This window comes from Adelges cooleyi, unplaced genomic scaffold (assembly GCF_023614345.1).
Source record: "Adelges cooleyi isolate 19-005CV unplaced genomic scaffold, UGA_ACOO_1.1 ACOO_flye_CR_arks_rails_tigmint_CR_PRNA_376, whole genome shotgun sequence".
NCBI lineage: Eukaryota > Metazoa > Arthropoda > Insecta > Hemiptera > Adelgidae > Adelges > Adelges cooleyi.
Window position 1 is genome coordinate 6,454,167 of NW_026096053.1, and position 22,799 is coordinate 6,476,965.

Consider the following 22,799-nt stretch of genomic DNA (forward strand, 5'->3'; position numbering starts at 1 on the left):
GGATGTCAACGTTCGCCATTTTATGATGGAATTTATGTGTATAAAAAAACACATAATATATATTATATATAATATTATCTGTGATTCTGTGCTATCAACTTAACTTATAATTATTGTTATAAGCAAATTTTTATGTGATAAGGTTCTATAATATAATTCTCACAATGATGAAGAAAAATGGTAATTTCAAATATTTTTATTAGCGGTGTGTACACAATGGTTGAAATATACAGGTTATTACACATTGTCTCGAAATGTTATCTTCCGAAATAAAATGGAAGCGTAAGGGGATATCAATCTTACCAAGGTGGGTTTATTAAATCCACCTTGAATATTACTACTACTATAATATATTTCACTGTGTACATAATATCATATACTTGATTTTGTCTCCCGTTACGCTGACATATTTGTTTTTATCATTGAATATTTGATGAAGAAGAGGTATAGATGTAGGGGGGATGTGCAAAAACCTTATGATTTCTATCATGATGTACACTTACCAATCTAGTCTATTATATTTATATCTGTGTATAAAAGTAATACATTTTACCGTAGCCATTAGGCATTATTATTTTAGATATCGCTTTAATAAATATAAGTTTAAAAACCAAAAAATTGGGCAATGTTCAATTATTGTAAAAATATTAGCTAGAAAAAAAAAAAAAAATGTCAATACTAGTACTCGACTTTCTTGTCATTTAGGCCACTTCACTCTTGAATCACACAATAAATGAAATTGGAACATCAGCTGACATTAAAATAACCCTTTATCTACTAAAATCCTACTTAAATTTGCATTTTACTCTCATGACTCATCTGTTATCTATTAGGAATGACAAACGCAGTTATTTGCACGTTTTCTTTTGTCTCGAAAAACAATAGATGTTTTAATGAATCAATTCTTAATTTTTAAACAATTTGATAATTAGTAAATGCCAAATGGTAATTTTTAAATATTTAAACTTAAATTTCTAGTAATAACCAATTTTTTATCTTGACGTGTATAATACAAATTATAAAACAAATATTTATGTGTAGCATAATTTATAGGTTTTAAACTTGTACAAAATAATTAAATATGGAAAATGGTAAGACAAAAAGTAATTTTAATACGACACGTGTTTTTGTGTTTAAAAAACTTATAATAATTGCACTTTGATTATCTGTTAGGCATAAATTTACATTACAGGACATTTTTTTTTTTGTTGCCATAATATAGGTTTTTTTTACGCTGATTACAAATCTGAAGCCATAATTAGGCGGACTCCTCTAGTTCAAAAAGTAATAGCAACTTGAAATTTGAATATTTCTGTTGCAGCCGCCCACCCCCGCATCATGAACTTGTCGGTGACGCAAAGATAGGTTAGGTTAAATTGGGTTCGGTCTGCTAAGGTCGCTGACGCTTCCAGAGCGGTATTAGGTTAGTTTAGTCCTTTAGGCAAGCTATTTTTTTCCTCTGGGGATTTGGGCATGTGAGTCCCTAACCTACGAAGAGCCCTGAAGAGTCTCGTGTCGGATTCCGGTCTTGGTTTATTTAGTTATCTATTTACTTAAAGTAAATTATATTTATCGTTGTTTAATCAAATATTGATATTATATTATCATTGATAATATAATAATCAATAAAAATAATAAAAATAAATAATTAACTAATAGTACTGTAATAATAATAAAAATAATAATATAATAATAGTGTTGCATCGCGCACTCAACTCTCGTCGCCGACAAAATATGTAAAATGTATGGTGCGGCGGCGAACGGCTGAAGGCTAAGGCAGCAGCCGCCGCCTATTGTTATACATGCGAAAATATGCAAATTTAAAGTACTTATAACTTTGGAGCTAGAGAAGTCCACCAAATATTGATTTCATATTCGTAATCAGCGTAAATAACTCTGATATGACAAAAAAAGGGTGTCCGGTAAAGCCAATTTGTTTCATTTTTTGTTATGATTATTTATAGTAAAGTTAAATAATAATTATTAGGTATAACGTATATTATATTAGTATAAAAAAAAATACATCAATAAGTTAGTTATATATTTTAAAGAGTATATTATGTTATCAAAATTAATTGAGAAATATTTTATAGTATATTATACCATGAAAATCACATTTTAATGTTTAGGTAAAATTCCAGTTAATTGGAGAGGAACTGAAAAGAGTTTGTTGCCGCGAAGCTTTGGAATGAAACTGTACCCATTACTTATACCTACCCCTCATCACACAATATTGTTTAAGGTAATTAATTGAATATAAATGTTGAAAGTAATTAAATTCTTGATTTTTTTGTAGATTCCGAAGGGAGCAGACAATATTTTAGAATCGTATCCAGAGAATTTTCATGACATCTGGGATGATAAACATGTTAAAATGCCATGTTCTGTTTTTGAAAAAGAAAATGTATGTATTTAAAAAAAATTATTACGATAAAGGAAAACAAATTTATAAATATTTGTATATTATACTAGAATATATTTTTTTTTTATAAAAAATATTAAGAAAAATAGATGGGACATTATTGTAGCCAGTTTATCAAAACCAATAAAGAAGAGTGAACAGCTCGAGGACGCTATAATGTCTTACAATCTTAAATACAAAGGAAAATGGCGATTTCATTTATTGCACTCTTTTTTCGAGAATGTGAGTTTTAGTAATATAGTTAAATGTTGTTTTGTAGTAGGTATTGTAATTGTAATGTATGTTTTTTTACATTCCATTTAGGTTTTAACTAAGGAAGAAGAAACAGATGAATTTTTCGAAAACTTATTACCTAAAATTATTAATTTGGCTCTAGAATTGCCAACATTCATAACAAGTCCCATACCACTATTGAAACAAAATAATAATCATTCTATTTCAATTAGTCAAATACAAATTGCTTGTTTATTAGCCAATGCCTTTTTGTGTACATTTCCAAATAGAAATGGCGACTATTCTGAGTATAAAACATACCCACAAATTAATTTTAATGGGTAAATTATTTATAAATGTCGAATATATTGTATGTTATAACTTAGATAACTTTTTGAACAGATTGTTCCAGATGAAAGTTCAAAAATCTAATGATAAATATTTGTATGAAAAATTAAAATGTATCATAAACTATTTTAAGAAAGTTACCGATCCAAATTTTGGTAAAATAATATATTATGATCATAAATGTTTAAACTCTAATCAATTTTCTGTGTATAAACTGTTTAAAAAAATGTTTTATATCGAATTTGAAGTTTGCAAAAGAGCTGTTACTTATTCAAGACGATATTTACCTGAAAATGAGTTACCTACCTGGTCGAAATTGACTAATCAGCTAACGAATTTACACATAGCATCTACTGGGACTATAGAAAACGATGGAGATGGAATGTATCAAGTCGATTTTGCCGACAAGTAAGCGCAAAATTCATCTCTAAACATAGATACTATGTAATTATTTATTATGGTATAATTATCTACAGATCTATCGGTGGCAAGGTCATCGGTATGGGCAGTGTACAAGAAGAAATCCGTTTTCTGATATGTCCCGAATTGATAGTGTCTCAACTTTTTTCACAAAAAATGTTACCTACGGAGTCTATTATTATTACTGGTATGTGTTAGATTTTTATAATGATTATTTTATAACTATGAAGTTTCACTTCTTGGTTTTTATAGGCGCTGAGCGTTTTAATGACTACAGTGGTTATTCAAAATCATTTAAATGGGGCGGGAATTACACCGACGACACTCCAATTGACGACAACAGCCATCGCCGGTATTGCACTGTAGTAGCAATAGACGCTCTTTATTTTCGAAATCCCAAATTGCAATTCGATCCAAAAAATCTAAGCCGAGAACTCAACAAGGTAAATTGTTACGTAAAATCGATTTTAATGTTAATAGCAGGGGCACTGAACTCTCAACTCAATATACGGAACGTGTATTCAGATTGAAAAATCCCCACCTGGGAGGCAGCCATTTTGGTGTACAACTTCATAGAAAGTAAAAATGCTACGTCACTTTTCCACTATATGTATTGTTAGGTTAGGTATATCATGGATAAAACAATAACAGTACACAAAATGACAGCCTCCTAACAAGGGACGTTTTCATAAGCAGCCGACTATAGGCAATATGCGTTCCATTTATTGAGTTCAGTGAGCAGTCGGCAGGGTTGCGGTGTTAAAGCCTATTTGACTTATACCTCCAGTAATGTTCCAGGGAAAAAAACATACTAAAATATTATAAAAATAATAATATATATATGTATATTTTTTTTCTGGAACAAATACTAAGGGGATTTAGTTTAGGGAACCTGAAACATTACCTGACATTTTTGTGTTAATGTATACATTATATTATTGTTTAGGCATATGCCGGGTTTTCTTGGGGTAACAAATCCGACTGTTCCGATGTGTCAGTAGCCACCGGGAATTGGGGTTGTGGAGTGTTTAGAGGTGATTGTCACCTTAAATCGTTGTTGCAAATGTTAAGCGCTGCCGAAGCAAAACGAGATGTTGTGTATTTTACTTTTGGCAAAACAACAACGAGAGATTCCATTAACGACATGCATTCATTTTTAAAAAACAAAAATGTCACCGTAGGTCAGTATATCCGAAAGAGTTTATTTTATTAATGATGTGCATTGTCTTAAGTGACAGTTTATAATTTGTCCTCAGGTGAAATTTTCCGAATTTTAATAAAATATAACGAGTATATGCAGAGTCATTCCAAACCTAACCTATACGAATTTATCAAGAGTACTGTAAACAACAGCGTTGTTCAGGTGCGTTAAGTTGTTTTTTTTCATATAAAATAATAGTTTTTATTGGTCTTAGTTTTTAACTTGGCGTCATTAAATTGTCAATATTTCAGAAGCCCCAAAATAAACAAATACCACCTGCAGTTATTGATGGACAACTGAATGTTTCGAAAAATGCTAGTCAGTCTGTACGTGAAAAACCTATTCAGTCGACAAGTATACTAAAAAGAGAAAGAAATGAAGAGACTGAAAAAAAAAAAAAGAAGCGTAAGATAGACGAACACTTTCAAAGTGCATCATAATTCCTTATATTATTTCTGGTATTATTACACCTAAATTATTATTATTTATTTAATGTTATAAATTATAGTTTTATTTTAAATACCATTGTATCCAGACATTTTTTTAAAGTTACAATTTCATGTTTGATAAATATTACTAAAGTGGACTAGATATTAGTATATTACTATAAGAAGTTCTAATTACTTCTTTAATATGCACCTTGAAGTTTTTTTAAAAATGTTTTGTGTTTTATTATACATAAAAATAAAATATTTACAAATAAAAAAAACTGCATATTCTCCCTAAAACGAAATAATTGTTTTGTTAAAAAATATAATAGTTCTTAAACATATCAAAATATGTAAATTAAAATAATGTATTAAAGTATTATAATAATAGTAATAATAATAATTAAACGACAATTTTATTGACTTATATGACAAAAGTATTTAATTAATCGAGTTTAAACATAAATAACAGTATTTAAAAAAAATGATACGGTCTTGAATTAATCCGACGTGTTGACGATTTTGGCGTATTCTTCAGCACCCAAAACAATTGCTTGAATATTTTCTTCGTACTTGGATACTATCTCTTTACACTGTGGAGCCATCGTTGTATCTGCCATTATGGCTAATCTCAAATTTCCACCGTAGTTCATCAAAGACAAGGATAAGCCTAGAACAAATAATTATGTGTTTAAATTAATTAGAATTATTAAAACAATAAATGTAGGTATTCAAATGTAATTAAAAATAACTAGATTGATATTAATAAAAAATAATGTAAGCTACTGTAAGTAACAGAAACCAATGTGTTGTTACAAGTTGTAAAAACGAATAGCTTTAATCTTAATTTCTACATTTTTAACTAATCATCAATGGTTGACTTGTTAAGGTACCAATATTTTTTTTTGGTACTTTGATTATAATTAGTGTATTTTTTTTTAATTTGCGATTAGCTTACTACAAATAATACATATTTCGAAAAAAAATTTCTTTTTCAACGTAAATAAAGCGACCCCATATTAAAATGTTTTAATACAATTTTAGTTTTACTTTATTTTGCGTTTCACTTCAAAAAACAGTTATTATAATTTAGAGGTACTCTAAAAATATAAGAAAAATGACTCGACGTGTTCAGTCACTTTCCAAGTAAATCGCTGGTAATTGAACCGCCGAGAGCAAAAGCGGTGTAAGTCACGAAAATAGAAAATTGAGAAACTAAGTATAGAAGTAGAAATGCTGTATACGTTTTGACGAGAACGTAAACGTTTTCCCTGCGGAAAACATGTAAAGTAGGACTCAGACCACTTTCGCAGGCACTTGATTGAAGGCAGAATTATCGCCTAGTGGTGTTCCTTCAGATTCTGTAAGAACGTGACTTACACGACGTTTGCTCTCGACGGCTCTGTTATGGATTTAGGGTAGAGCATTAATTGGGTAATAGATATAAAATGTGTAGTGTACTTACAAACGTTGGCTTGCGGCGGTCTCCAGTACATGATGGCGTCCACTTCTTGGTCCCACAACAACCGCTGCTTTTCATAATCCCACTTGTTCTCCTCGACGTACGTGACGGTCAACGGATACTTTTTGGACAAGTAACTGAGCGCGTAGCTGACTAACGGCGACGGCAGAAACGACGTGGCCAGGCTGTGGTCGATCTGCCACATGGACGCTATGTATAGACCCGTCTGGTTGGCGATGGCTTCCTGCAGGCATTCCTGCATCTTTTGCAGACAATAAATGGGATCGTCGTCGATGTCCATTGGCAGGGGCAGCGACAGCAGGCCGTAGGACACGACGTACCGGTTGTGGAGTTGGAACAGGTTGTTCTTGGACACGAACCGCGTGGTGGTCATCACTTTTTCCGGGTGTTTGATGCCGGACCGTTCGAAGTACTCTTTCAGGGCCGCGGCCAACATGGACAACTGAATCTCGCACGTGGCCGCTCCCGTGTTGTTGTGGATGGTGTTCACCACTCTCATGTCGATGGGACGGGACCAGTACACGCACTTTTGGCCACCAAGCTGGATCTCGATGTTTTGGGTACGGCTGAAAAACGGGAACACCAGTTCGTTGATGAGCGTCCTGGGCGCGTTGTACGCCAACCGGAACATGTACATAATTTCGGACGCGCTGTACATGAGTACGTACGTCCAGTACACGTAGGTGGACGTGTTTTTGATCATGATCAGCGGCGTCATGGGCAACCGGAACAGGCCCTTGACCGTCAGCCACCACGTCAACGATATCCACAAGGCAGGATGGAACGTGTACACCATGCTCTGGAACGCGAACCTCCAGCGGATGTTACGCTTTGCCAATTCCTTTTTCACCTTGTACACGTACAAGTACTTCTTGTCCGTGTCCTTGTACGCGGACATCATGACTATGGCCAGCATCGAGGTGAACGCGAACACGTTTGGCCGGCGCCTGAGGATCTTCGGGTTTTCCAGCGGGTCGTACGTGGACACCAGCTCGTTCCACGTGTTGGTCCAAATTTCCGACACGTGTTCGCACAGCCTAGGCAGCGCCGTAGGCGCTTGGTAAACGGTGGCTAGGATGTTCTTGATGCTGTCCATGTCCGTGTGGCGATGGTACGCCGGCTGCGTCGCCTCCGCGTGTTTCCAGTCTTTAGTCTTGAGCAACAGCAACTCGCTTATGCCCACACCATCTTCGGAAGCGTACAGGTGATGCAACCTCACCAACATGTAGAATTTACTGCTTACCGGCACCACGGTGATCTGCCACTGTGGTAGTTCAGGAGGTATTTTCGTTTTAATGACATTGTTCACATACTCCTTAAAATAAAAAGCTCACTAGTTAAAAAAGCGAGTTACGCATAGTTAGAGATGGGTACAAAGTATGAGATTGATCGGTTATTCAAACAATTAATTAGTCGAGTGCTTCGATTACCGAACATGGTCAGATATTTAATAAGTATAAAACTAAAAAGAATGTTACTAAATAGACACTAAAGGGGTTCTAAATGGATTAATAGATAGTTGCAAAATTGTCCTAGCAGTCGACTTGTTAATACCCCATTGGCTTATGGCCGGTCGCACTAACTATACTTGAAATTTAGGTATTTCAACTAATAACTAGTATATTTGAATTTGAATTTGAATTGGTGTAAACGGTTATCATATATTACAAATGAATAAGTAGTTTGTACATCGGTAGATCATTTTAAATTAAAATACAATAGGCAATAATTCAATTGGACTCTGAGCGGTTATAAGGCAGAAGTCGAGAAAGGAAATCTTTAACCACAAACAAATTCGGAACGTCTCTCGAAATCGGAAAATTTTGAAAACATAATATTTGATGTCACTTTGTCTCAAATTCCATTGGGAGTAGTCCCCGGTCTTAATAACTTAACATTTTATTAAATGCAATATTATGTGAAACTTAATCAAGAATTTGTAATTACTGTTTCGGGGTGATGACGTAAAGTAACTTAAAATCATTAAGAATTTGTCAGAATAGATTTGCGCATCCGTGACGACCAACGCCTTCAATATACAGGTTTACTCTCAAGACTCAAAGATTATAATAAATAATTTACATTGAAATTTTTTCCATTAATTTGTATAACCACTTATTTATTAATTTTTGTGAATACAGAAATAGTTGTGATGTAAATTTAATTTTATGGGTAGACGTATAAAACAAAAAAGACGATAACCTTGATTACTTATTCTAGTTTTGATTTTACTCTTGTTATAGAATATTAATTATACCCTATACCTACCATCTTTTAACCTTTATAACATATTATATCATGTTATGTATATCGCATTGAAGTTATTTCTAGTATATTAAGTAATAAATGTTTTTTTAATATCACACTAACATAATATTATATAATAGACTGATACAATTATTTATAATTCTTCGTTTATCATAATAGTAGGTATACCATAATAAATTGTTATACAAATATAGTTGCTACAGGCACCGAGTTTTATTGATACGAACAATAAACGATTATTTTGCGTTATTTAATATTATAACCGTAAAGTTTCCTACAGAACCATTACTGTGCTGGTTAAGTTTATCAACATTGAATGTAATATGTACATTATTTTCAGAATATTTAGCAAAAATAGAAAACCGACGGAAAGCAGTGTTCGCTGTATATTTTATTCTGTGTAAATAGAAAAAAAAAAATGATTGCCAACAAAACTATGTTATAATTTGTATTTTAACCTATTGATGGACAGAAGTTTTGTGTTACGTCAAAGCATCGGTGCCCACTGTGTTGGTTATGTATTTTAACTAATTTTTGCAACTCTTTGACGTCCGTGTTTGGATAATATTATTAAACGTCGACGCGCAGATTTAGCGCGTTAACTAACACGCTAACTATTATATAAATTGTATGTATATTCTCCACAACACTTATTTTATTGAATTTTGTTCTAACAAGTACAATAAAAAGATAACCGACATTTTATCTAGGTAATTAGCAAACTGGCAAGTTTAAATAACAACACACCGCACTGATCAACGTCATCGATTGGACTGTTCCAAATCTGCCGCTTATAAAAGCATATTTAGCGTTGATGTTTTGTAGTTCTGACCGAAATTTCAAGAAAATCGCATAGGCAATATAAATTTAATTTATTTATAAATATAATTTTGAAAACATAAATTTGATATTAGTGATATTTATATCGCTCGTCTATAAATCGATCTGGAGAAGGTATTTTCGGACGGGAAAATCCATTAAGTAAATACTTGAGCTAAAAAAAAAAAAATTGTACAACTGTACGTCATAATCTATTTTTTTTTTTTTTACGTTAACAGTTAAATATTATATATGTTGTTTGCCTTTTTTTATCGAACTTGACGTCACGGGGTTGAACCCTAGACCGACAGGTTCTCTTTTAAATTAGTTTAGTACCGAGTATTGGTGTAATATGCGTCATTGCGATCGAGTTATAGTGCCTATGGTTTTTTTTTTGTTTTTTAATTTAGTTTTATTTTATCTTAACGATAAAAATTAGCCAACGCACATCGTATTGTTCGGATTAGCGCGAAATTTGTTTGCACGAAAAATCATTTCACAATCCGTTATTATTCAATTAACGGTGCTGTTCTACGACTTTCGAATCTTTAATGGTATTAAAATTATCTAATAACAACTAATACCACCTAATACCGCCCAAGACTTATTTGGTGTCCTAATACGTATCTGTTCAAAATTTCGTGCGTTCGGTTAAAGTTCTCGCAGAAAAATAAAAAGTCAACACAAATATGTTGCCGGACTCGGTAAAGGTTAAGGCCGAGTGTGTTTCATATTATGTATACACATAAATGCATTAGGTTAAGTAGAGTTCTGATGACGACGGTGAAGAGTAAAATGATAAAATTAATGTGTTTTGTTTTTAGATAACGTCCGATACTTTGTTATAAATTATTTGTAATATACATATGTATATTACATATGTATACCAGCTATGTAAACATAGCTGGTAGGTATAGTGCTTAATTTGAATATAACTAAAAAATTTGAAACAGTTTTCGATGTATATATACAGGGTGATCAACTAAACGAAAGACACTCATTTTACCGGAAAATAATTGCAATTATGTAGTTTCTTTTTCAAAGCATGTTTGTTTATCTTAAAAAGTTATTAAATATTTACCAGCTCTAAGCTCTACAGACTTAAAGTTTAAACGATAATACATACATATTTAATTATCTTTTTTAGTTAAAAAATAATTTGATAATTTGAAATAATTTTGATTGGTCCAAAAGTACTAGTTTTGGATAATTACTTTTAAAGTTTCAAAGTTCAAAATTGAGGACAGGAGGAAGGTTGTAGTGTAGTATTATTTGTGTCTGTCTCCTATTCCAAATTTTTAACTTTAATAGGTGTGTTTATCCAAAACTGATTGTCAACCAGTCAACATTTTCAGCAAATTATGCGCAATTTACAAAGTTAATTTATATACTTTACCATTTAAGTTGATACAGTTCTGGAAAAAAATAAAAAAAATAAGAATTTGAATATTGTCTAATATCTTAAATTAACATATATACTAAAAGAGTTTCCAAAAAGAAAAACTTAAAAATAACAATTAATTTAAAAGAAAATGAGTGCAATAGTGTTTAATCGATCACTCTGCATTAGTATTTTAGACTATAAAAGTACATGCGAATATTTTATGTTAATTTAAGTAAAATGTTTGATATTTTAAAAATATACAATATCTGTGACAAGTCTTTAGTTTGTGACTCGTAAAAAATATTTTCAAGTAAGAAAAATATTTTTCTTATTTTTTTATTAACACTTTTACTAAACGGGGAAAACTAATTTCTATGTTTTAAGGATCTAAATATCAAATTTGTTATATGATCTCTGTCACTTCTGTATCTAAGTTGTTTAAACTAGATCAATTGTAAGTAATTTGAACAACTATTTTAGATACAAAATAACACCATTAAACATCTCTATACTCTGATCTATCAGGATTAATATATTATGTGATTTAAAAATAAGAGCTAGAGAATAAAAGACTTCCGATTGTTGTTCAATTGACGAGGTCACACGATAGACACAACAACAGTCATAACTCTAGCTGCAAGTCCAACATTGTTATTGTAATGGGCAAGGGAGGTGTTGGATTAAAACGCAATACGTAATTCTCAGGAAGAAAACGCTCATGGGAAAACTCGTGTTGCTTTTATTACGCCCTAAGCAAAATTATCTTAGTGGTTCATCTATTTTGCGAAGGCCATGTTATTGTTTGCGAGCCGAGTCGGAATTTTTTTGTGTCGACTTATTTCTTCGATAACAGAGGTTTTAAAGTATTCGTACTCTGTTACTAAGTGTTACTGAATCGATTTACTTCTAAATTGATTCTATGCAAATCTCGTTACTTGTTTTCAAAAGAATTTTAGTTTTATTCGCTCTTATATTTGTAAATAACACTAGGCATGTTTTAGTAGTTTAAGTACTCTGTTATCCAACTTACTATATGTTTTATTTTATTTTTATTGTAAATAGTGATCATATTTAAAACCGCCAAAAACTTTATTGTAAATAACTCTAAGTTTAGATGGCACTAAGCCAGGAAAACTTTAAAATAATAATAAAAAAAAAAAAAAGTTTCATTCGCAAAAATGATCACACAGGAACTTTTCTTATAATATAATATAAATATTGTTAGTTTTCTATATTGGCAACAGTTGTAAGTGGGATGTCTTTGGTCGAATGTGGTTTTTTTTTTAAAAGTTAATGTAATTAATATTACATTCAGGTGCTTATGTTTAACTGTTCGTACTTACCAAAATGGTATCTTCGGTAACAACCTTATTGTCCTCTGTGCCCACCACGTGATTGTCTAAAGAAAATTTTGTATTTGACGTCCATGCATACCGTAAACATTTTCTAGTTAGGGAACACTGCAAGTGCGGAAAACACAGCCGACCGCTTTGACAGTGTCGTTTTTCTATTATGCCGGTCTAAATACATGGTACAACATTACAACCACTATTACTGGATTACTTATAATATACTGTACAATTAATGAAATGAAATAAAAAAAAATACTATTTTTAAAATAAACATGGCATAATATTCAGAGATATGGTTTTTTGAATGTTTTTATGTATATCCCGTACACGAATAATTCATTTTATAATTATTTTTACAGCATGTTTTGACAATAAAATCAAATATTATCCACAAAAATGTATCATTTAATATTTTTATAGTACTATAAATTTAATAATTAGACATGATTCATTTTGAAAACCTCAAATAAATGTTTTTTTCATGGTATTTTCAGCAAATGTTAACAAAACTTGTTATATAACAAAAACCATATATTTCTTAATTGTTGCGTGCGGCTAATAATAATAGATATCTGTTAGACCGTTTATAATAGATATTTATTAAAAAGATCAAAAAAGATCAATGTCTTCCCTTTTACAAAAATTCATCTTTTTTAAAATACTTTCCTGTTTCTTTTTAAAAGATATTTATTTAGACAATGAAATCAATTTTAATATTTTTTTATGAAATTTATGGAGTAGTGATAGGCTTAGTATAAAATTAAATAATTTATTTTTGTTCACGTTTGTCAAGCTAGCTCGCTCCACCCTACCTAAAAACTGACTTCTAAAAATCACTGAAATATCCTTACGGATATTTTTGCATAATACCCATAAAAACATAATAAAAGCATTTATGTTGCGAGTCGTTTATACAGAATAGATTTAATTACCCTATTTTAATTCACATATTATATTGTCTTGTTACTTAAATACCTTATATCGAAAAGTTAATTTGATATCAATTATACATAACTTAAATAGCCAAACACAATAAACTGGAGTATACAACATATTCTATGCTTCATCAAGTTCAAAGCCTATTATATTTTTAGTTGTTGTTCACGATAATTATTTTCTTTTTATCCTATACATTTAACGAACAATAACTTGACTCAATATTTTAATATTATGTACATATAGTTATATTATTCTTTTAAACGAATTATTTATATTTTTAATGGAATGGCACTGCAAATAACATAGCAACGTAGGGTCATAAATAGTTAATTTATATTATTTTTCCTATCAACAAAGGCATAGTTTGATTTAAAACTGATAAGATAAAATAACATTAAATACGCTAAGTATTAAACACTATATCTGAGAAAGTTAATTAGTCCGCAATTACACACATTTTAAAATATCATCTATATATTTTAGATTTTGACAGGAACTCTACAGATTAATGTTAGTAGGTACCTGAATGGCGCTTTTTACTAAACTCAAGTCACACTGGCCGTTGACTTTGAGCAATACCACGATGAATCCGGTATTTTCCGGAGAGTCCATTGCCGACCGCATGGACATTGTACTTATAAATTCCAAATCTGGATAAATTCTTTTTAGACATTGTAGTAGAACAAAGCGACCGGCCGTTGTAACTGAAATCAAATGCATTAACATTTAATTGAGTTAACAAATAAAAACTTTTGACAAAGTATGCAATAAACTATTGTTCTACTGAAATCTGTTTTTTTCATTCATTAAAAATCGGATTAAAGTTAAAATGTTTACCGCGGGTTACGCTCCTGAGACAATCTATTTTGTTTGTTTATTACAGTAATTAGTGTTAATAAGGAAAAGAAGATATTTAATTTTATATATTTATAGTTTAAAATATATATTTTTTTGAGGAACTACCGACTGCTATTAGCATGATAAGGGGTTACCATTCATTTAAATTGTAAATCTTATTTGGCGCTTATCTTGTTGAATTATTTTTAAAATGTAATTGGGCATATACTATTGGCCTTTAATATTAATAACTTCATTAAATACATTTTGATAGATTGCTTAATATATTTTACTAACTATAAGTAATCAAACTATAATGTATGTTTTTAACATTAAAATTGAGTGTAATGTAAACAAAATCGTTTCTTGGATATATTCTATGAAACCTAACCTTCACTTTCCATATAAGGTGACTTAAAGTAAATTATTTTCATGATAATTTCAATGGTAATTATTAGGGCATTATTTTTACTAGTGAATTTTAAAAAACTGCTGCGTTGAAACAGTTCTCCAGAGTCCAAGTACCACGGTCTACAAAGGTTTAACGTTGACAAAGATGAATGAGCGATAGGGTATAGTTTGACTCAGTGGTAACATAATAATGCATTATTCATTTGTTATTTTTATAAAAAAAAAATAGAAGAAAATTTCAATCTAAATAAATGCATTACAGAAATTTGTAGATTATTTAGTAATAATCGTTAACTATTATTCTTAATATGATGGTACTTCAATTAAAAGATTTATTTTTATTTTTTTTAATATGGCTTCAGCAGCTAGGCTGTTAGCCAGACATTGTTTAATTAATTAAAAGATTTTTAAACGTTATTTTTAGTTATTACAATTCACTTTTGATGACAGCTCTTCATTTTTTTTGCCAATCTTTTTTTTCCAATTGTGCTTTCCACTGTAAGTAGTAGACATTTTTGTATTAGAAACTCGATTTTAATTTTTTAAATACTATATAGTTAACGGTTTGAAACACACTGTATATTTCAATCAATGACTAATATAGTCGGGATAACATGATATTTCTGTTTTTTACTTCTCCGAAATGTAGTGAATGGAAATGTTTTATTGTAATAATTTACATGGGCGTACTCGACCATAAGGGAAGCATGACGTTTAATTTAGTCAATAGTGTTGACCGTTTTGAATTATATATTATTGGCAATTCATGGGGGGGAGTAAGCTTTCACAACAGGCCTGGTGGCTATAATGCGGTTTCTAAACAATGACTACAAAAAAAAAAAATCTCCAGGTATTGCGTTATCTTTTCACCAATTCATTATAGCGTAAAAATAGTAAAAAACATATTGAGCAATTTTAGTGATCGAAAAGATAAATTTGTAAGAAAATAAAAAGCCGAATAATGAGCGATTGTAATTTAAAAAAAAATCCAATAACAATTTCCATCAGCGAGAGAGATATTATTTAAAACATGTATAAGAACACTGTACACTGAACAAAATTCCATAGATATACTATACGACGGTATATATTGATTTTTAATGAAGAATTTCAAGACTGTGAATTTAAAAATATTTTGAATAAACTCGTACTTGGTGTTGTTTTATTATTTGCCAACTTAACTTGTCTAATACGTAGTTAACTATTTAGCCCAGCTGTTTTAGCCCAGTTTTGCTAAAAAATGTCCAACGATTTCGTTTAGTAGGTTTATTTATACTAGAAAATAGCCTTTTCAGCAAGAACTCCCTTCCTCTCTTCCTATCAGGTAATTGGGCTAGTCGGGCGGATAAAGAAGTTTGAACTTTCGTTAATAGGATGTACAAAAAGTGTTTTTTTCAATTACATTATGAAATTTAATCATATTATTTGTATGTAAATATATTTATTATTATTATTTATGATGAATAAATACATCGAGACCCATGAAGGGTGTAGGCAAAATTTATTTTGATAAAATAAATAACTCAGTGTCAGAGGTATAATTATTATTCGTAGTTTTTAATAGAAAATAAATTTACGCTGTGTTTTTTTAATAAAACAATAATATTAATAATTTAAATAATAAAAAAAAAATTCTTTCTAGTTCATAAGCCGGAAATTAAATCAAATCACGAATTCGTGTAAAAGTATCTACTTGCGAGGGCTTAAATCAATATTAACTCTCATCCGAACGCCACGCTAAAAGTTAACTAATTCTTCTTTTAGTTGTTTAGTATATGTATATATATATATATATATATATATATATATATATATATATTATAGGTATATACTAAGTATACTTTAAATGTCGTACATTATCGTACCATTTATCTGATTATTTTTTCTCTTATTCTTTTGTACAAGATGAGTTGCGTTCGGTAAATGTCATCGAAACCCGCAGGGGAAAATTAGTTTATTGTATTAGTGGGTCCGGACGTGCGTAAAGTTGGTTGATTCCAATTTACGGGTAGATACAGAACTTAAGTCACCCAAGTAAGTACGTGTAGGGGGAAAAACGTTTTCAGGAATGTCCCAAAGCCTATCGTGCTTTATGCTATATATATATATTTTATATTTCCGCCAACGCGCACTTGACACTGTACTGGTCCATATACTTTCCACCTGATAATAATAACATTAGTTTAGTATATATACATGTAAAGCTGTACGGCGATCTAGCAAAACTCTCGGATGACAGGTTTTCCATCATCGGCGATTTTAATAAGATCCAATTGATCGATGGCGAGTAGAGAAATTTCCAAAACATTATTACAAATAATAGATACAATATTAACAGTGATAAAAAAAAGTTAATTTATAAGTATACGAAATATATCATAATAGGTATAATATTGCTTTTTATTGTTAACGGTTGTTAATTATCAATAGTATTACTTAGTGAAAACAATATAGTATTATACAATAATAATATAATATATATTGCTATAATGTGTAATCACAAAAGCAGTTATTAAAAAAAAGCCGAAGCGGTTTATTTATTTGTTGTTTCTATAAAGTGTGTTTCTGTTATTAGTTATTGCTACCGTTCAGTGTAATAATATAATATGTTATTATAATATTATTACTTATCACAATCGGTATTTCATTCGAGAACAATAACAATGCCGGATTTAATACAGTAGGAAATTTGTAAGAATGGAATCTTATTTGTCTTACTCAATACTCATTGACGCAAATGGTATGTTTAATAGTATACCTATTTAGTATACATATTAGTGCATGGGAAAATGTTACAATTTTTTATTTTATATTCAACGAACTATTGAAACATTTGGATTAATTAACACCTTCATAAGCTACATAGTTTACTTAATTTTAGTTTAATTTTTTTAGAATTGCTCGTCTAGATCAGAACAGTTATTCTGCCTCTCTTAATAACTACATAAAAAGGGTTAACCGTATGGTACAAGTAAATCTTGTTAAGTGCATTGTAGGGCGTAAATACTTAAGTATTTATTTTTCTAATTTTACGGTAGTATAGAAGATTGAAAAACAAAACCTTTGTTTTTCTTCTGGGGTAGTAAAAATGTCCTCTTGTTTGTTTCTAACAGATAAGCCATCCACTGATGTTTGTAGCAAAAACAAAACGAAATTTCTAAACATTTACCATACAAACAATAAGACTATTGGCAAAATCGCAGAACCGTCCGACCCAAAGTTTTGACAAAGTTAATCATCACTAAATGTAAAGTAGACTTGCGCCGACCTAAATAATTTTAAATTTTGCTCCAAAAATGTTTGTGTCCAACTTATATAAATGTTTTTGCAACTTTTATCATGTTTACATTATTATAAGGATAAAAAGAAAAAAGCTTTTATATAACGGTGTATAACAATTATTACTTAGATAACTGCCGATAAAGAACGGTATGGAGGTGACGGCCAGCACGAAGGATATCCATGTGAATACTAGCCCGCCTTTGCTTTTTTCTTCGTCCTCGGGATCTATACAAATAATCACTTTCAGACAATCTTTATAATAATTGCCACCGTTCAATAAGACTTACACATAATATTATATTGTTTCCTATGAACGCGTCGTCGCACTGTCGATGGGACGACCGCCGGTCATTATTTCACAACGATCAGCTTGACAAGATATTAAAATTCCGAAATGTTGTGGTGTATGTAACTTACGGTGTGTACGGTTATACGTGAAATTCAATACTAAATACATTTTATAAGAGAATGCACCGCGCGGTCAGTGAGTGTGCTGCTACTGCTGTCAGTGAGCTCTTGTTATCGCACCGGTGGCATGACCTTTGTGGCGATAAATCCAGAAAACAGGGCTTGTGTTGAGAATTTTACATATATATACACATTTATTGTAGCGTTTAAAAGGCTATAAACGCACTTAACCCACGCAAAACAATAGCAAAGAACAAATCGTTTACTGCCGGCTATCGAAAAAACGACGACGGCCGTTACTGTTAAAAAATATTTTGTTTTATAGTAATTTTAGTGTATGGACCTTCAAAGGCGTCGCTATTATATTCGATAAACATCTACGTATAGTCGAAACGGCATTTTAGTAAATTTTCCAATCTTCCCTTCGCCATTGCTGTGGTGAATACGTTTACAGTTGCTTTTGGAGAGAAACGTACATGAACATCATCAGCTGAATCGCGAGTACCTAAACACGAATACATTTTAGACTGTGGGGGCATATTTCAACCGAAGGGAGTTTATTTCAATCCTTGGTCTTGTTTGCGTGCTTTGCCGGGCAAGGCCGAGTGACAGTATACATTTGATGTGCAAACTGGGAGACCAAAGGATTGAAATAAAAATCTGAACAAATTAGAGAAATATTTTTTCATTATCTGGAGCCGAACGACGGCTATCCAACGCAATATCAAATTTAAGCACCCCACCCTAATGCACATATTATCAAATTTGTACACTTAACCCTTAAAGAATTTATAATTGGATGTTCAAAATTAGTGATGTTATTATGTAATAACTAATGTCCGATTAATTTGTGTGGTGGTATCAATTTGGCGGGAATAAAAATAATACTGTTAAAGTTATAACTAAAATCGCTAACTCTATCATAGTGTGCAAATTTATTATTTATGTAGTAGTATTTTCATATTTTATTTTTAAAGTGAGTAATTAGTTTGGTATAACACTTGTTATATGCATTTATATGTTTTTAAAAATGTGTGAAACGTATAATTAACTTTGTTTATTTTGTACACAACAAAATACAATTATAATTTTTGGTATTTATCTTCTTCTTAAGAAAATTACTTACACTTATTTCAACGTAACACAGAACACTGTTAGGTATTCAAATGCTTTTTTGTTGCCATATATTTTACAAACAGAACGTTGCTTGCGCGTGATTTGAAAACAAATCTCGTTACCGAATCAATAAGAAAGGTTTGATTAAATAAAGTATGGAAAAATTATGATTAAAAAGTTAGTCATAACATGGGCAAAATATGTTGTATGTATGATAAAAAAGAAATTATTATAAAAAATGTATAGTTCATTTTGTTGATAATTAAGTATAGATAAATAAAATTAGTGATTAAACATAAATACATAGATAGATCACAAAGATCACTTGACGACACGAACTAATTGATTAAATAAATCGGCAAAATCGGCTTAAAAAGGCTAACAAAACTTATAAGGCTGCGTCCACAATATAGGTAAATGACGTTGAGGTTGCATCAAAGTATATAACACGGCGTAGTCTATCTATAGTATTTGTTATGTATAATAAAAGTAGAATATTAATTTATTTCCAACAAATCAATATTCACAACACAATGTTCTTAAATATAATAACATCACGTTTGATTTACTTGAAAGTGAATGACTAAGAATTAAAACATTAAAATGTATTTTGTGTTTGTGTATTTTTTTTAATATTAAAAAGCATCGAATGACAATTGTTTTTAGTAAGTGTTGATTTCGCCATCAAACGCTACTGTTTATGTATTTTTGAAAACAATTGAAAATAAAAATTAATTTTTTGAGTAATCGAAAATTTAAATACGCTAAACGCAGGTATAGTTATCCTTTGTTTACTATGAAAATTTCGTGTTTTTACGACAGTTTCATAACAATTTGATTACGTTTTGAGCAAAACTATTTTGATAGAAAACAAGTGTAATTTTGTCTATAGAAATTATTGCGATCAGCGATAGACTGACATAAAGAGCAGTAAATTAATTTTGCAAGATTTGAAAAATACTCGTACAAACGTACGCATGCACGTACGTGTTAGCGAGTTAAAGAAAAGCATGTAAAAATTATAAAAGCCATCTAGATTTTATCGAAACCATATATTTGTTGTCAAAGCTTTGTATTATATCTATACTTAACATAGTCTATAAAAATATAGCCTGTTGATAATATACAAACTATTCACATCATCAAACTGCTAAGTACATTGCGACTAAGATGATTTAATGTCGAGAAACCACACAGAAGTGTTAATTTAATCTGTCAATCAATCATTTTGGATTGATCACAATGTTGAGTCTCTAGTATATTCTTACAACTAATATGATCTCATGCGTTAACACTGTACAACATGTTTAATATTATAGTGTATTTCCTATTTTATAGAAATAAGAAACTATAGAACTTACTTTTAAGAGCACCAGTTTCAGAGAATTTGAAAGACGGAATGGGGGGGGGGAGTAATAAATTATTAAGAGAGAGAAAGAGAAAATGGATAAAAATACACATTGAATGCGTGAAGATTTTATAAATTTATTTAAATTTTTTATTTACTAAAATATATATAGGGCCAAATATTCGTAGTGTCTACCATAAATAAAAAAAACATGATTGATTTTCAATTTATCACTAAAATGATTGCGTTATTTTAAAGTGTATTTAAACAAATGTTCACTTGGTCTTTATTAGCAATAATAATAATAATAATGATAATAATTATTATTATAATAATAATACATAAATAAAATAATAATATTTTATAATAAAACTTAATGTTTGGCTTTTACTGATTATTTGTTACTGAGTAACAAATAATCGATATAATATTACTTATAATGAATACAAGTCAAAACTTACTTAACTTTTTTACATTTATAAGAACAGTAAAGTTTTGTATTAGCTAAGCACGATGTTTTCATTGCAGCATTTCAGAAAAATAATGATTATTTATTCGAATTTAAGATTGGCCAGAAAAATAAAACTTAAGCACAACTTTTGATAATACTATTTTTTTTAAACGAATTTGGTATGTTGATTTATTATTTCATTGAAATGGATTTTATTTTATTTATCATATGTACTTGGCTACAATATAATACCTTGAAAAATAAAATACACCCCCTACGAATTGGATTCTGAACTTTGGTATGTACTCTTATAGCCTTGTAAATTAATTTAATTTGAACAAATTGAAAAACACAAGGTTTAGAGAAATTCTTATAATGAAATTAGATAATTAAATTATTTGTCGTTTCCTTAATGACATTTTAAAGGCTTCAAAATCCTATTCATCGATCCTTTGATATTAAAGAATTGGACGTCTATAGATTAAACATTAACTGTATGGTGCAGTAAAACTTTATCAAGTGTTTCAATATAAAATGAGTTACAAACCCAACGAGGTCATTGTATAAATTGCATAATAATAACACTAAAAAGTATAAATTTGTGTAGTTATTGTTATTGTTTTGTTGGAAACAACAAAACAATACTTACAAAATGATACAATCTTCATAATTTTAAATTAAAAAAAAATATTATTTAAGGAGAAGCAAATGTATTTGTACTTAAGCATACTATAATCAGGTTTAGAAGTATATAACATATTTAAAATAAGAAAATACGTTAAAATGTTTATTAATGTTTATCGTTTTCTACACTTAATAATGAAACTCCTGAAAATCAACTTTTATTAATGTGCTCGTTCGGTTCTTATTGAATATAATATGATTATTTGTAATAATATATTCTGTAATTTAAAAAGATATTTGGAATCCTTAATTTTAGAATGCGTGAATTTGTTCCTTATTGCTCAACGTTAGTTCAGAGTTGACCAATATTAAAATGTTCAGCTTTTTGAAAATTCCGAAACTAAATGCTTTAAAACAGGATTTTTTAAATTTAAAACAAAACAGTTAAGGTTTTCAACACCCAATTTAAAAATAAAATTATCGGAAACAACCAGATTTTTTTTTTAACTGGTATTAATTTTTTTTTTGGCCGATATAAATTTTATATTTTTATACTTAACCGTAAAAACCATAAACGGTATTCTATACATTATACTTAGGTACTTTGCTTAACCAGTAGTTGGCTATATTTTGCATAAATTTTACAAAAAAAACCGCGGATAACGTATACATAGCGTTTATTTTTACAGTATTATGATTCTATTTCGAACAATGACCAGTTTATCGTCGTTCATGATACAGCGGCTGTTATGTAGATTCGCTAATCGCCTAACCGATCCCATGACAAAAAAAAAAAAATATTAAAAAAACTATAAGAAAATCAGGATTTTTTTTTCAGGGCTCGTTTGGCGGGATTTGGTCGACGTCGAATGCGCAGATGTGCCACGTGACCGGCAGAGCGAGCGGCACCAATTGAAAATGTCCTGTGCGCCCTGTGGACTTACACTGTGAAAATCCAGTAGAAATTCGACACTTAACCGTGCGTACTACCGGTACACGCGTGACGTTGCCGCCGTCTTATCGTTTCTCAAGACCACCACCACTG

General features: G+C 30.3%; 2 protein-coding genes across 7 annotated transcripts; one reads left to right on the forward strand and one right to left on the reverse strand.

Moving 5' to 3' along the window:
- Positions 1–21: 21 nt before the first annotated feature.
- On the forward strand, positions 22–5,226 carry LOC126841101 (poly(ADP-ribose) glycohydrolase-like). 6 transcript variants are annotated; one of them, XM_050577372.1, is made up of 12 exons: positions 22–180; positions 2,142–2,242; positions 2,297–2,404; positions 2,504–2,644; positions 2,726–2,976; positions 3,038–3,138; positions 3,232–3,391; positions 3,460–3,590; positions 3,656–3,846; positions 4,350–4,584; positions 4,660–4,766; positions 4,856–5,226. In XM_050577372.1, the coding sequence occupies exons 1-12, from the start codon at positions 165–167 to the stop codon at positions 5,042–5,044; spliced, it is 1,731 nt and encodes a 576-aa protein (XP_050433329.1). In that variant the 5' UTR covers positions 22–164; the 3' UTR covers positions 5,045–5,226. The 6 variants fall into 6 exon arrangements, with proteins under 6 accessions (XP_050433329.1, XP_050433327.1, XP_050433330.1 ...); XM_050577370.1 differs by having other exon boundaries at positions 23–180; positions 2,130–2,242; positions 4,856–5,225; XM_050577373.1 differs by lacking the exon at positions 22–180 and adding an exon at positions 192–307 and having other exon boundaries at positions 2,130–2,242; positions 4,856–5,224.
- Positions 5,227–5,382: 156 nt separating this feature from the next.
- Positions 5,383–18,271, reverse strand: LOC126841100 (uncharacterized). The gene is made up of 6 exons (XM_050577369.1): positions 18,095–18,271; positions 17,931–18,032; positions 13,800–13,981; positions 12,330–12,506; positions 6,498–7,830; positions 5,383–5,702 (listed from the first exon to the last, which is right to left on the reverse strand). Exons 1-6 carry the CDS (start codon positions 18,096–18,098, stop codon positions 5,533–5,535), a joined length of 1,968 nt encoding a protein of 655 aa, XP_050433326.1. The 5' UTR covers positions 18,099–18,271; the 3' UTR covers positions 5,383–5,532.
- Positions 18,272–22,799: the final 4,528 nt, after the last annotated feature.

Bases quoted from the DNA above. Each gene is read 5' to 3' on its own strand.
- LOC126841101 (XM_050577370.1), top strand. The intron at 2,977-3,037 runs GTAAATTATTTA...CTTTTTGAACAG, and splicing joins CCACAAATTAATTTTAATGG to ATTGTTCCAGATGAAAGTTC. The intron at 4,585-4,659 runs GTCAGTATATCC...ATTTGTCCTCAG, and splicing joins AAACAAAAATGTCACCGTAG to GTGAAATTTTCCGAATTTTA.
- LOC126841100 (XM_050577369.1), bottom strand. The intron at 12,507-13,799 runs GTACCTACTAAC...CCATGTATTTAG, and splicing joins TAGTAAAAAGCGCCATTCAG to ACCGGCATAATAGAAAAACG. The intron at 5,703-6,497 runs GTAAGTACACTA...TATTTGTTCTAG, and splicing joins ACCGCCGCAAGCCAACGTTT to GCTTATCCTTGTCTTTGATG.